General features: G+C 36.2%; 1 protein-coding gene across 2 annotated transcripts in view; it reads left to right on the plus strand.

Moving 5' to 3' along the window:
* Positions 1-14,971, plus strand: part of LOC136030986 (uncharacterized) — an 80,303-nt gene that overhangs the window by 61,483 nt on the left and 3,849 nt on the right. For both annotated transcript variants that reach the window (XM_065710142.1, XM_065710143.1), the window contains exons 9-10: positions 4,040-7,586; positions 11,625-11,842. In XM_065710142.1, coding sequence (XP_065566214.1) covers positions 4,040-7,586; positions 11,625-11,842 — 3,765 coding nt within the window. The remainder of the gene's footprint in view (positions 1-4,039; positions 7,587-11,624; positions 11,843-14,971) is intronic.

Consider the following 14,971-nt stretch of genomic DNA (forward strand, 5'->3'; position numbering starts at 1 on the left):
TTATTCTTTACCTTAAATCAAACAAGGGAATAGTACCCAACTGTTAGGATCCAACTGTGAAATCACTGAAATGGCTTGGATGGAATGGTTGACACTATGGCCCTATAACCGATATGGTTTAGTTCTTGCAAGGAGTAATGTTTAATTGATAGCTCAGTGGAAGATCAGTTTCATATGATGTGAGATTTTGCTTCTGAAAAAAAAGAAACAAATGTCTTAGGATTTGAAAACATGATACCTTCAGTTTTTGGAAAGATCTTTTTCACATTGGAGATGCTTGGGCAGCCCCAGATTTCACGAACTGTCTAGATTTATGCTTCGTCTTTGTGTACTAACCTACCCCGGGGCTGTCGCAAGGAGACACTTCTCCAAGTTGGTTAATGTAAAAACCAAACTCAAGAATTTCCAGGATACTTACAGGAATTGTCATCTAGGATTATTTAATAAAACCACAAATATAGTGATTAAACTCAAATAAATAATTATCATGCCTTTTTGTTTTTTTGTTTTTTACAACCGCTTTTGCCAGAATAACACAGTAATTATATTTGCGGATATTTTAATCTGACTGTAAATATTCTAATACCGATGATTGGGAGTTTAAAAAGAAAAATGCTTACCTTTGGCTAATGTTCAGGCTGAATCTAAATGAACTTCGACTTTTAATTAATTCCCAAATTTTCATTATTAAAAAAAAATGGTTTTTATGGCACTTGGTATCTACCAAGTAACATATAGCGATCGCAGGTTCTGTCTGTCGGTCTGTCTGTCTCTCCCGGTTTTGCTAGTTTAGGCACTTCCAGGTAAGCTAGGACGATGAAATTTGGCAGGCGCATCAGGAATCTGACTAGATTAAATTAGAAATTATTGTTTCCCTGATTCGACCATCTGGGGGGAGTGGGGGGCGGTTAAATTGGAAAAATTAGAAAAAGTGAGGTATTTTTAACTTACGAACGGGTGATCAGATCTTAATGAAATTTGATATTTTGACGGATCTTGTGCTTTAAAGCTCTCATTTTAAATCCCGACCTGATCTGGTGATATTGGGAGGAGTTGGAGGGGGAAACGGGAATTCTTGGAAAACGTGAAAATTGAGGTATCTTTATCTTACGAACGGGGGATCGGATCTTAATGAAACTTAATATACAGAAGGATCTTATGTCTCAGATGCTCCATTTTCAAATCGAATCGGATCCGGGGACATGGGGGGCTGGAGGGGGGAAACAGAAATCTGGGAAAACGCTTAGAGTGGAGAGATTGTGATGAAACTTGATGGGAAGAATAAGCACAAGTTATAGATACGTGACTGACATAATTTGAACGATCCATTCTCTTTGGGGGGGCTTGGGGGGTGTTAATTTGCAAAAATTACTAAAGTTGAGGTATTTTTAACTTAAGAACGGATGACCGGATATTAATGAAATTTGATATTTAGAAGGAACTCATGTCTCAGAGCTCTTATTTCAAATCCCGACCAGACCTTTTGACATTAGGGGGAGTTAGAGGGGGAACCGGAAATCTTGGAAACCGCTTAGAGCGGAGAATTTGGGATGAAACTTGGTGAGTAGAATAAGCAAATCTCCAAGATACGTGATTGACGTAAACGTACTGGATCCGCTCTCTTTGGAGGAGTTAGGGGATGGGGTTCAGTGCTTTGGCGAGTTTGGTGCTTCTGGACGTGCTAGGACGATGAAAATTGGTAGGCGTGTCAGGGAGCTGCACAAATTGACTAAATAAAGTCGTTTTACCCGATTCAACCATCTGAGGGGCTGAAGGGAGAGGAAAAATTAGAAAAATGAGGCGTTCATAACTTACGAGTGGGTGATCGGATCTTAATGAATTTTGATATTTAGAAGGACCTCGTGACTCAGAGCTCTTATTCTAAATCCCGACCGGCATTAAGTTTCTGATTTTCCTCTTAAATCAATCTATTGATCCTTAGAATTTTGCTAGAGCTCGTACTATATGAGCTCTTGGCTCCTGGCTCTTCCGGCCTCGTCACAAGTGCCATATGAGCTCTTAGCTCTTTTTCTATTTTATTCTGTTGTTTGTCTCTGCGCTGTTAGTGACACTAGAAGTTTTACTTCCTATTAAACTAAGAGAAAGAGCCGAAATATTCTTTATTACAAGTTTACAATTTTTTTTATCTGTTTCTTAAGAATTTTTTGGAAGAGAAAGGAAACTCTTGTATTCTTTTTACAGAAAAATATTTATTTATTAGTTCTTAGGTAAAATTTAGAATATTTGATGCACTAATCCTTTAAGCCTCAATTGACAACACGGTTTCTAGCAGTTTTAAAAATGAGTCTACACAACCCTAACTTCACGCTTTTAAATTTGGGATTTAATTAAAAAGAAAGAGAAGAAAAAGTTTCATAAAAAAAATAATAATAATAATCATTGTTGAACAGGAGAATATAAACTAAAATAAAACATGGCAATCATGCCTGCGTACAGGCAATGTCTTAGTAAGAATTTTCTCCTACCTCTGGGATTGGTTCTAAGAACCTCCCAATAGAAAAGTTTAATAACAGTGTTGTAAAACACACATTTCCCCTGTTTTAACCCCCTCCCTCATTGTGAAAAAGATCCAACTTAACAGACGTCTTAAAGAATTTTAAAATTAATTGTTTTGAATCAATCAGTCAATAAATGGGGTTTATTATCAAATCCAAAAATACATTACACCTAATAACAATACTCAGTCCATTCCTGGACGCCAAGATCCTCGATCGTTACCTTTTAAACATAATACGCAGCGTGGTCACTGCTCTTACTCTCAGATACAACTTTACCTCTCATTTATCAAAAAAAAAATACTTATTATCCTCCCACCCTTTGCCCCAGGGTAAACCTCCTCATTGTTATACCAAGAAAAACAAAACAAAATAGTTTATTTAAAAAATTACTTAATTTACGTTTTATTTACTTACGCGAGCCATTTTATGCAATACGAGTTTATACAGATTTGTGCGATTAATTTTCAAGAATATGAGAAATGAGAAGGCGGATCACGGGGTGGTCATCATCGATGGTTGAGGATCCTATGCATCAAAATATCACAAAAATGGATATATAGCTTTCAGTTGTAAAAGCAAAATAAATTTTGATATGTGATCATTTACTTATAAAACTCAAAACTACCTGTAAATTTATAGATCAATTTATAAACATAAGATTTTCAATATTTATTTATTCGCATAGCCATTTGGTCACTTAGTAAAGCGACCAAATGTCTGCAAAAATTGCTAGTGGTGGTTGAAATGGCTCTAGAATCACCCTAATTAAAATTACTAAAACATGTCTAACTTTTTATTTTCTTTTTTTTTGCCTGAATATGGGAAGGCGTATACGTTATCGTAGATGATTTGAAATTTTACATTTGTTGAATATCTTTGGATTTTCTTAGATAGAGCGTGGGTGAGAAGCGGATATCCCTGTCCCCTTCCGTTGTTACCTCTGAATCAATTTTTGCTTGGCTACGAAAAATAAACATTCGCTTGAAACTTTGGGGATTTTAGAGAGTTTAAATTATATTTGTAAGGAGAACTAAAGCATTATATCGTTTGCAGGCAAGGTCGTCTTTTTCTATCTCTATTAAGCGATTCGAAAAACCGTTTAAGAAAGTATACATCTTGTTTTCGGGTTTTTAAAAGGAATGTTTATTTCCCACGGAGTTTAAATTTGATCTTCTTGTATTCATCTGATTAATTTTGAATGTATATATTCCTCTTCGACCTTCTTTTTTTTTAATACTGCATAAAAAACGGAACTTGTATATGTCTCAAACTGAATTTGAAGCCTCTGAAAAGACTCATAACCAAATATAGTGTACAAGTGACAAACCTGTTTGAGGTTGTTTATTTGTTTTTCTATCACGTTTTGATTTTGAGCATGCACATAAAACCGAGCGGAAAATTATCAAAATTACCAAAAATTATACTTAAAACTGAAAATCACTCTGAAGTCAAGCTTTGGAAGTAAAGTATATTTTGTGTACATAGATGCAAGTTGTACTTATATTGACATCATTTTCCAGGCCGTCACTGAAGATTTGAGACAGCTTGAATGTGAAATCAAAGTAATTGCTGAAAATCCAAACAGTTCCTTGGTCAAACCAATAATTGGCAAACCGAGGCTGCGGAATCGCTCAGTATCTGAAGACAATAAAATAGTATCTGGTAGCTTCTCAGAGAGCAGTGAAATTCAAAAAAGCTGTAATGGTACGACTGCAATTGGCAATTCTATTGAAATGACAAAACATTCAACTGGCTCTACATCCGCAAATAAAAAAGATGAAAACGTTGATTATAGTTTGCAAAATACCAATTACGATACTGCTGACGTCGTAACACTGGACGCAATAAAGAAGACTGCATTTTCCAGTAAAAGTGTATCTGAAGTTTCAGATAATATAGGAACTTCTGAAGAATCTGAAAGAAAATCATTGCACATCATTAATAGTTCCTTTTCAGAGTCTGTCAAACTCAATGTTGATATTCCCGTGGAAGCTGCAACTACAGTAGAACTTTTCCCAGATTACCAAGAAGAGCAGCTAGACTCAAATGAGACGAATGTTGTGAGCTCATCTTATAGCTCTGAATTAAAACATAAGAGGCTACTTAATAGTGGACAAGAATTGTCCAATATTATGTCCATCTGTCGACCACAGCCTATTGGTGCAGAAGCTGCAAGTAATCCTGTCATAGTGTCTTCTAAAGCCTTTTCTTGTGCTGAAGAAAGGGAAGAAGATAAGCTCTCAAATAGTATTTCTACTCCGATTCCTGTCTCCCACGATACTTTGTTGGATGAAAATACAAGTTTTGATAAAGCTCTTTCCCCTGATGATGAGGAAGGGGGGAAAGATAGGTTGCCCAATCTTGAAATCAAAAGTAACAGCTCTTGCATCCCTGAAATGTATTTTCAGCGGGATTTAAAATCACCAGTAAGCAGTTCAATTCCAACAATTGAGAGTTTACAGTCTACATTAACTAGTGAAAGTGATGAATCCTGCGAAAAAGAAATGAATGGCAGTTCTATCGTATGTGACTTAGAAACAAGTCAACTTGTTCCAAAGCTTGAGTATGGTGATGCTCTGGGGGACGAGCAATCTTTAAGTGATTCATTTCAAACAAATGTAAACTCTCAAGGAAACATTGGTGGAGGTGTCGTCGATTCTATAGAATATCATGACAACAAGGAATCATTTGGAATTCCTGATGAGGAACGTTTCCTCTTTAGTGAGTCTCTGCATACTGATCTGGTGAAATTGGAACCAGGAAAAGATTTAAAATCTTTTTGGTCCAATAAATTAAAATGCGAACTCGTAAATGCTCTTGAAATTGAGAATAAAACCATGTACCAGACACCAGAGTCTTCATGTCCAGAAATAACCTCTCATTTGACCAGCTATGAATCAAAGTTTACATCAGACTCAGTGGGGGATACTAGTAAGTGCAGTAATGACTTTAGTGTTTCAACACTAGAAACAAGTCAAGCTGACAAACGCTTTAAAGACGCTTCTTCTATTTTAAAACCATTGGCTGGGACTCTTGGAAACGTTTCAGTTGTGTGTAGTATTGAGGAAAGACTCAATAGTGACAAATTTGATACTGTGCGCACCAGTGATCCATCCATGGGAAATGAACACATCCCTGATGAATTTTTGACAGATAGCTTGGACTTAAATGCTTTACCGATACCGTCCGATGTCAGCATTGATACAAACAGCAGTGAAACACAGGGTCTGAGAAATTCAAAGTCTTCTTCGCCAATACCAGAAATATATTTCATGCCAGACGAGCATTTTCTCGAAACTCAAGAGACTGACATGAACTTTAACGATGAAGAAAGCTCAGAAAGCTATGGACTACACGATACTGGCAGTAAAGTCACACTCAAAAACTGTAGTAGTAGAACTACTTCTCCTAAGCAAGATACTCATTTAGAATCTTTTCACATTGATAGCCAGAATGATGAGAAAGAGCTTACCTCTAATTGCAAAGCCTTTACTTTGTCGTTAAATAAAAGCAATGGTGACGGTAAGTCTAATCAGGGTAGTGGAACATCTAAAAATGAGGTCTACGCTGAAGACCTAGATTTTAAGTACAACAAAGACAAAGATTCAGAAGTTAATACTTCGGAGATTTCAGATTATAAAGAATCAGAGTTAAAAGGCTATTTTATGTGCAACGAAACCTATGAAATAGTTGCCGAACATGACGTACAGAAGATCAAAAATGATTTTTTTTCGACCGATGAACGTATTAAAGAGAGCAGAAGATCTTCCGACTATGAACAGCCAAGTCAGAAAAAGCTAGAAAATGATATTTTGCCGGACCTAGAAGGCCCAGCTCAAAATCTAATAACAAGCTACTCCAAAGATCCAGCATATGTCTGTAGAGAAATTTCAAGCAATTCCTCTAATGCTAGAAATCCTGAGGAGGCTGAATCTCTTGAATGTAATAAAATTTCAGAACGAGGGAAGGACACCGTAAAATTTGAAGAAATAAACTACCCTGTCCCAAAACATGAACAACATTTCATACAACCTGAAACATCTGCCAATACGTATACTATTCCTGATTACTTGCTTCAGGAAAATACATTAACAGAGCCGATTAAAAAGCTAGAGGAACAAGAGAAGAAACAAGTTGAAAAGTCGGAAGTCTTTGAATTTCAGCAAATAGAAAATATAGGAACTTCTACAGATATTTGGGATTCTTCGTCTAAAGCAGTTCTGCTTACAGAATCAATCCAGAACAAAGAGGAACGAAGACACAAACTAGAAGATCAAGTGTCAAAACCGGTGGAGTTGGAACAGGAGCCAGTTGAAAACCTGGAAACTTGGTCATCCAAGCAGCATCAGGATGATCTAGATGAGTCAAAACAAAGAGATGAACCTGAAGAATTGCAAGATGAGCAAGAAGACAAGGTATGCGCTTGTTCAGATACATTTATGATTTACAATTCCTTCGGTAGTGACATTTCACAAAAGGCCGTGTCTGAGAAACGTGAGGAACAAGAACGTGAAGAAGAAGCAGAAAAATTGAGCATGTTAGAAAACGAACAAGTAGAAACGAAACAAGCTTTTACAGACACGTTTGTTATTCACGACTCCCCGGTTAGAGACACCACTAAAAAAAAATATCTCGAAAAATTTGACGAACAAAGGAAAGAACTAGAAGAAGAAGAAGAAGGAAAATTTAAAATTTTAGAAGATGCACAAATAGAAAAGACACAAACTTTTTCAAATACATTTATTTACGATTCCTCGTTCGGTGGTGTCTTACAAAAATTCCTGTCTGAGGAGCAAGAACTGGACGAAGAAGTAAAAAAGTTGAACAAATTAGAAGATGAACAAGCAGAAAAGCTAGACACTTCTTCAGATACATTCATTATTAATGACTCATCGTCTAAAGAAATTTCACCCACTGAATCACCCAACAAGCAGGAAATCGTATCGCTTGTAAGTCACGTTCTAGCGTCTGATGACTCGACAGTGGCAAGGATCGTAAATGATAGAATGTCCGCGGCCTATTTTACTACAAGCTATGATGTGGCGACCACTGGAGGCTCTTCCGAAGGTAAGCCTTATTCTCTAGTTTTCTATCTATTTATCAAATTTATGTAATGCACATACAGTTAATGAGCCTTCACACTCCCCCCAACCCCACCCCTCCAATTCTTGAGATGTACACCGTAGGACTGAAACTCCATGGGATTGTTACCAAAATCATGAATTTCTGGTCTTGGGATATTACGGCAAAATATATACATTAAATATTGCCATCAGAAGTATTTTAGCTTAAATATTATTATTTGATTTAAGCTTTGGGATTGTTAGATTTTTCAGGGGCAGCCATGGTTTAAAGGTACAGCTATTATGAGGTGGAAAAGCATATTTGGACTAAGCACGTGTGACTGGTAATTTGTGAAATAATCTTGGAACCGTGAAAATTGTTCTTAACTGTATAAATGCTCAAATATTTCATACAAACATGCACAAAAATAAACACTAAAATATCTAGAAATCACGAGTATGAAAGTAAATTGGAATTCGGTTATATTTTCTTCTTGAATGTTAAATCCCAAGATTATATTAACTGCTAAAACTGTTGAATGTGCTGCGGTAACAGAAAAAACTTGAAATTTCAGTTTACTCAAATTAAATCTCATTACTGTTAAGTACCATTGGTAGCTATGTATCTTGCGTATTTAATAAAGGAGACGATATTTTTTTATTTCTGAAGCTGAAAAAGAATGCTGTTCAAGCACCTTATGAATTTTGATGCACCTCAACAGTAAAGAGTAAGAGTTAAAGATACACAAACCGAGTTGGTTGCCAATGGAGCAAGTTATGGTGAAGAACCTCCAATAATTTATGGGCAGGTAGTCTTCTGTATACAAAACACTAAAAAATCAAGGGTTAACACTCAGTTATACTAATATATCCTTACATAGAATACTAAGCGATCCTAGTTCTTGCCTTAGCCATATCTTTATTTAATGAATGGTGAAGCTCATGAATAGATCGACAGGAAGGGGGTGGTGATGTAGAGTACCTCCCTCTAAATGAAGTTCGTGGTGTACCTTATCAGTCAAGACAAATTGGATGAACTTTTACACTAACAACATTTGCATTTCGACCCTGCAGATTCTGTTTCTGAGGAGCAGTCAGATTGTAATGAAGAAATGACAACATCAAGGGACTAGTGCAGAATCGTTACTAACAGAGGGAGAGGGATATATTGAACTTGGAAAAAATTAGCGAAAAATCACCCGTCTTCTACTTGTAGGGATGGTTCCCCTGATTGATATTCATCAGCATATCAGAGTTATGTTTGCATGGCAGATCTTCACACAGTTTTCTAGCTTTTTTGTGGATTGAATTTCAGACTAAAGTACATAGATTATGAATAAAACACTTCAGAATTCTTATTTCTCTGCGATACGAAACGACATTCTTAAGTAATTAGAATTGATATTGTAAATCAGTTTATATCTTGCATTCACTAAAAGTGAATGTCGACAGCACCTGTAGCATTCATCAAAATATTTGTTCATACAGTTTCCCCCGCTGAGGAGTATCACAAGATTTCTCCTTGTGGGAGGTTAGAGTTAGTCCATTTTTAACCATAATGTCGATGGGGAAAAGGGAGCAGTCATTGGAACTAACTTTGTTCAATAATCAGTTGGAATATTCTTGTACAGCCTCTCTTATAACTTGCGTATTTTGTATTTGAAAAGTATAATGGACCTCAAAGGTAAGGATCCCAAGATTTTTCATCGATGAGGGAGGGGATCTCAAACATGAAAAGGTACATTTCTATACAACAATCTCCAAGGGAAAGAGGAGGAGGGGTCTTTGAACCAAAACGAGTTGAGAATCCACCGTTTACCTGTGTGTAACTATAAGGTAGCGGACTATTTGTATCCAGCATCTCTCTTGGCATGGACAGTTTGCATTTGTCAATTTTTGATAAATATAGATAAAGTAAAGGTGTATATAGGTCAGACCTTTCAAAGTTCAGAGCTATTGCACGGGATATTTGGCCCGCTCGGGATGAGGATCAATCACTGTTGATCGTGGATATAATTAGAAAATTTTTTGATATTTTTGAAACGAATAAAAGACCAATTAGCACAAGAATGTAACTCATTAATCAACGATGTAAATTCCGTGGGCTCCTCTGGTGTAGGTACCTGCCTATCAAATTTCAAGTGAATCTGAGCTGTTTAATGAGGAAGGCTGGTGAGCCCAAAAAGTGGCATACGTCTCTTACAATACATCCCCTCCAATCTTTTTTACTAAGGTACTGATTAAAATGAAGCATTCCTTTTACCACTGAATTATAGGAAAATAATCTCTTGTTTTCTTTGGGTCGTTCAATTTTTTTTTTTTTTTTTTTTTTTTTTCCAAGGTTCCCTGGCCATGGCTGCTAAAACTATAAAATCCGAACAAAAAAAAATGAAGGTATTATGTCATGATAATAGGCGTACGAGGGCTGAAGGCTCAAGCTTGTTCATGGGTCAGAAGTATTTGTCATATTGAATCCTTGTATTAAGAGGAAGCGCTTTTTCTGAACGCCAAAACTACTGTGTCCATCAAGGATTTGAAAATACAAAGCAGTCTTGTTATCCCACTTTAACTATTGGTTCTCTTGGCCAACTGGTGACAATTTAAAAGATCCAGTGTGCTAGCCAGAAGAAGATTGTGGGTTATAGTGTCCGATGTCAAAATGTGTGCATAAATATGCACTTTTTGATATTATAATTGATATTTAGAGGGATCTTGGGATTAACATGATTTTTTTTTCATACGATAATTGTGATTAGGGTTTTATTTCTGGTCGCGCCTATCTTCTTGTTCTTCCACCGAAGTTGTATAGGGATAAAGTTGTTACCCTCTGAGGAAAATTTCATTTTTATTCGTTGATCAAGGATACTCTCCCATTGTAAGTTCAGGGTGAATTCTTTTGGTGCTTACAACGCATTTCACTAAAGTTTTTTATTGTATCTATTATTGCTCAATAATATTGAGACAATTTGAAATATATTACCAAGTATAGACTGTATCCTGTGGTCAGGGTCGTTACTAGCCAAATTGTTTAGCGGGAGCACGAGATTTTACCGACTGACTGGTCATTTTACCGACTGTTTTTGTCAATAATTAGCATAATGTCCGTTTCGAATACAATACGAAAAATCACTGCATAAGTCGGTAAAACTGCTGCATTTACCAGCCGAGATTCAGATTTCGGTACATATCATGTAACTATTCTAATGCTCTTTATTTAACCAAATGGAAAATTGTGGCACCATCTATAAAATCACGGCAGGAGTCGGTAAAACTGCTGCGTTTACAGACCAAGTCCGAAATTTCTTAGATGACATATCAGTATTTTCGTGGTCTTTATTGAACCAAACGAAGAATTTTAGCGGTGTCGGAAAAATCGTGGCGCGAAGTAAAATCGCCACGATTTTATCGACCTATTTTTACCGAAAGACCAAAAACATTGGGAGGGTGCCCCCCCATACATGACGGCTCTGCCTATTACTTCTAAAAGACATTCCTATTAATACATTTATAAATTATACCTCTTAATAAGATTTGTAAGAAAGCAATGCTGAGTAGATATTTATTTTTTATGCCCTCAGTGGCAATAATTTGACTCTCATTCTATTTTGATTCGAGCTGGCCTATCCTAGGGGAATTCATTTGTATAGTAGATAGTCTTTTACTTTTTGCTTTAGAGGTATATGGTGTGGTAATGATCGTTTGCAAACAGAAGGATTGCTTTTAAAAATTGCTGTAGCTCAACAAAAAATTTCTTCTTACTTGCTAAAAATTTAATACAGGAGAACCAATCATGAGGAATTTAACTTATTGTCCGTTTTTCTGGTTCCTTGCACACGAAGGGACCAATCAGACTTTAAAACGGCGGGGCTATTTATCTCTCCAGAAGTCTACTTTTCGGATAGGTTCTTACGGAATAATGCTATAGGCTCACGTAAATGCATCACACACGAAAACTAACTAGTTATAACACACATTTCACCCGAAATTAATCGATCTTTTTCTTTTGAGTTTGTTTTATTACTTTAATGTTTAATTTTTCAAGGCTCTCCTGACCATGGCGAGTATAATCCACAGAAAGAAGAAGTTCAGTTTCTAGACTCTAAGGAACTAATATCGAAGCTCAGCAAACTTGAAAACTTAAACCGAGACTTTGATTTTGAGTCGCAATGGATGGATGACGATCTGCTACAATCGCCTATAGCTTCAGCAGAAGAAGAAGCGGTTGCTATACAAAAAAGACAACACAAAATTGACTTAGAGGTATCATATAGAATTTTATTTGGTTCATTTTTTTAAGAATATTTATTGGTCTAATTTTCATAAGGAGTTTGTGCGATTCTTTAGTTCTAGTTCTTTAAAAGTGCCAAAAATTTTTAATTGTTTGAATTGGTTAAGTGTTAACTTACGCAGGGATATATCTTAAGAAATTAGAAAAAATCAGGAATATGATTCTTATCGAAAAAAGACATGCATGCGCATTTATCAAGTTTTTGGTAGCATTGGTCGCTAAGTTAAAAAAAAACGAGGGAAAAAAATAAGCCAAAAATATATTGCACGAAACAGCGTAATGGCTTATTTACACGTTGTGGAAATCCGTCTGGATTTAACAATCCGTGTGGAGATTTTGTCCATTTTCATGCTTCAAAAACTCTCTAGCTTTCCGCAACGATTTGGCCAAATCGGGACGGATTCTTGGCAAGGTTTTTAAATGAGTGAAACCATGACTATGGATCATCAAAAACTTAATGATTTTATAAGTGATTCAAGGCTACCCCAGCTTGTATGATGCTGCTCACCCAGGCCATGAGAAAACCAAGAAAAATTATGTCATTTGGCTCTCTATTGCTCAAGAACGTTCAGAGGAGTGTGGCGCTGATGCATTTATTTGAAAACTTTGCCTTAAAACGTAGCATTTTCCGGGCCATCGTTCGAAAAGATACGGACAGAATTCCGCATGGATTTCTGCATTGTTTAAATGAACCATAAGATGGTAATTTCCTTTGAAGGTTAGCTGTCGTTGGAATCAACAGAATTAATCAACATTAGTCTTACCAATCAAAAGTTACGAGCCTGAGAAAATTTGCCTCATTTTAGAAAATAGGTGGAAACACCCCCTAAAAGTAATACAATCTTAACGAAAATCACACCATCAGATTCAGCGTATCAGAGAACCTTATTGTAGAAGTTTCAAGCTCCTATCTACAAAAATATGGAATTTCGCATTTTTTGCCAGAAGACAGATCACGGATGCGTGTTTACGGATCAAAAGTCTTGTCACATTTAATCAGTTACTTTCGCTTGTTTATTTTCATACTTCAACGTGACAACACCGACGAGCAGGTGATACTGCATGTTATTAATAATTTTGCCCCCCCCCCCTCCCAAGAAAAATAAATTAAGACAGTCGTGTTTCTCGGGTATGAATTGACTTAATAGGGGGTTCAGGGGTGGGACAGTGTTTTATTTATGTTGACTAGGTGTTTTAAGATACTTCATGCTCAAAGTGAAAACATGAAAATAGCGTAAGATAGTGTTTTTGCAGTCTATAATATTATTAGCTCTCTGCATTCTACTTAAAATGGGTATTACACACATGTTAAATCCTGAAGATTCATTTCTATTCAGTTTTCAATTTGTTGTCTTTGTTCTTAGCTTCTTGCTTTTTGAGTTCCTAAATCTTGTTCAGATTTACTTTTTTACTCTTCTGCTTGGAACTTAGGAAAACTGAAAGGTATTTTTGCCCTTTAGTATGGATCTTATTAGCATTAAGTTAGTCCCTTTAAATAGGTTATTATTAGAAATAGAAGATGCTTATACAAATGCTGGCTTAATTGGGTTTAAAAGCTTAGAAGTTTTAAAAGCTTAAAACACAATCAGTAAAGCTGAAACTCAGTGTTACTAGCAAATTAATTTGAATAAAGTTCCCTCATTTCGTCATCATCATCAGAAATTGCAAAATAATTGTAATTAAATCTTGAAATTTACAGCAGCTACTGAGAAGAGAAATGGGAGAATGGAAATAGGAAAATGAGAAGGAAAATTCTTCTAAAATAAATTTTGATCATTTATTTGTAAATTTCACCCCGCTCACATTGTTGTTGTTGTTGTTTGGGGTTTGACGCGTTCGACCAATAGGTCATATGCGTTCGTATCACTCAGTTGTTCTGTGCCTTCTATGATCACTAGCTTGCTTGGGTGTCACTTAGTCATTATTCACTGAGCCAGAACAGTATCACTTGACTTGCTAATGGAGGGGGGTTATTTGCCTGCAGCAACTGCCTGCGTTGAAAAACGGGAATCAAAATACTGCAACTATACATTGTCAAACATCAATTAAAATACATGTACAACACAATAATAAAAAGTAATACAAGTTTTACACATTATAACCAATAACAATACAACCAAATGTCGATAAAATATACCTAAAATGATAAATGGGGCAATTCTAAAAATCCTATTGAACAGGTAATAATAATTTAAAAAAAAAAAAAAAAAAAAAAAAAAAAAAAAAAAAAAAAAAAAATTATAGGGAATGAACCAAACCAGTAGTCTTAACAAATCTGCCTAATAGGTTTGTGCTTAGTTTTTTAGCCCAAGGAGGAGACGTGTGATGTCCCAGAACAGAACGCATTGTGAATGCACTAAATGCCTTCTCACAGCAATTTCTTAGTACTTCTCTCTCTTTTTCGTATTTTCTACAGTTAAAGATGATGTGGCGTATACCTTCATACACTCCACAAGTGTCACAGTTGGGGGATGGAGCCATTTTCCACTGAAATAGTGTTGATTTTGTCTTTGCATGGCCACATCTAAGACGAAATAGGCAGGTAGAAAGGATGCGAGAAGTGAGGTACATTTCTTTTGAAGGCTGCTTATAATCATAAAGATCGAGGAGCTGAGTATGAGAAGAATGGAGCCAGGCCTCTTCTTCTTCAAAAATTTTTGAGCTAATTGAAGAAAGAAGTTCGGGACCAGTGATAGGGGTTTGGGTGATCAGGAGTAGTTGGGAGGCTTGTTTTGCAGCCTGATCTGCTAGTTCGTTTCCTGTTATACCACAGTGTGCTGGAACCCATATGAATAGAACAGATATACCCTTTTTTGCAAGTTGAGTAACCAAATTTTCAATCTCAATGGCAACATTTCTTGCTTGGTGTTGCTGGTGTGAGAGGTAATCCAGCGCTGAAAGTGAATCAGAGCAGACAATATACTTCTGGTGTTTGCTCTCTGTTTGGCTTGATATGGCTTGAAGTGAAAACTTAATTGCCATAAGCTCTGCAGAGAAAATTATCAGGTTAGGGGGTAAACGGTATGAAAGAGACAGGCTCTGGGAGGCCGCTCACATTATTTAATTGCTAAGGTTGCATAACCTTTGATTATGATGAGGAA

This window comes from Artemia franciscana, chromosome 9 (assembly GCF_032884065.1).
Source record: "Artemia franciscana chromosome 9, ASM3288406v1, whole genome shotgun sequence".
Lineage (NCBI taxonomy): Eukaryota > Metazoa > Arthropoda > Branchiopoda > Anostraca > Artemiidae > Artemia > Artemia franciscana.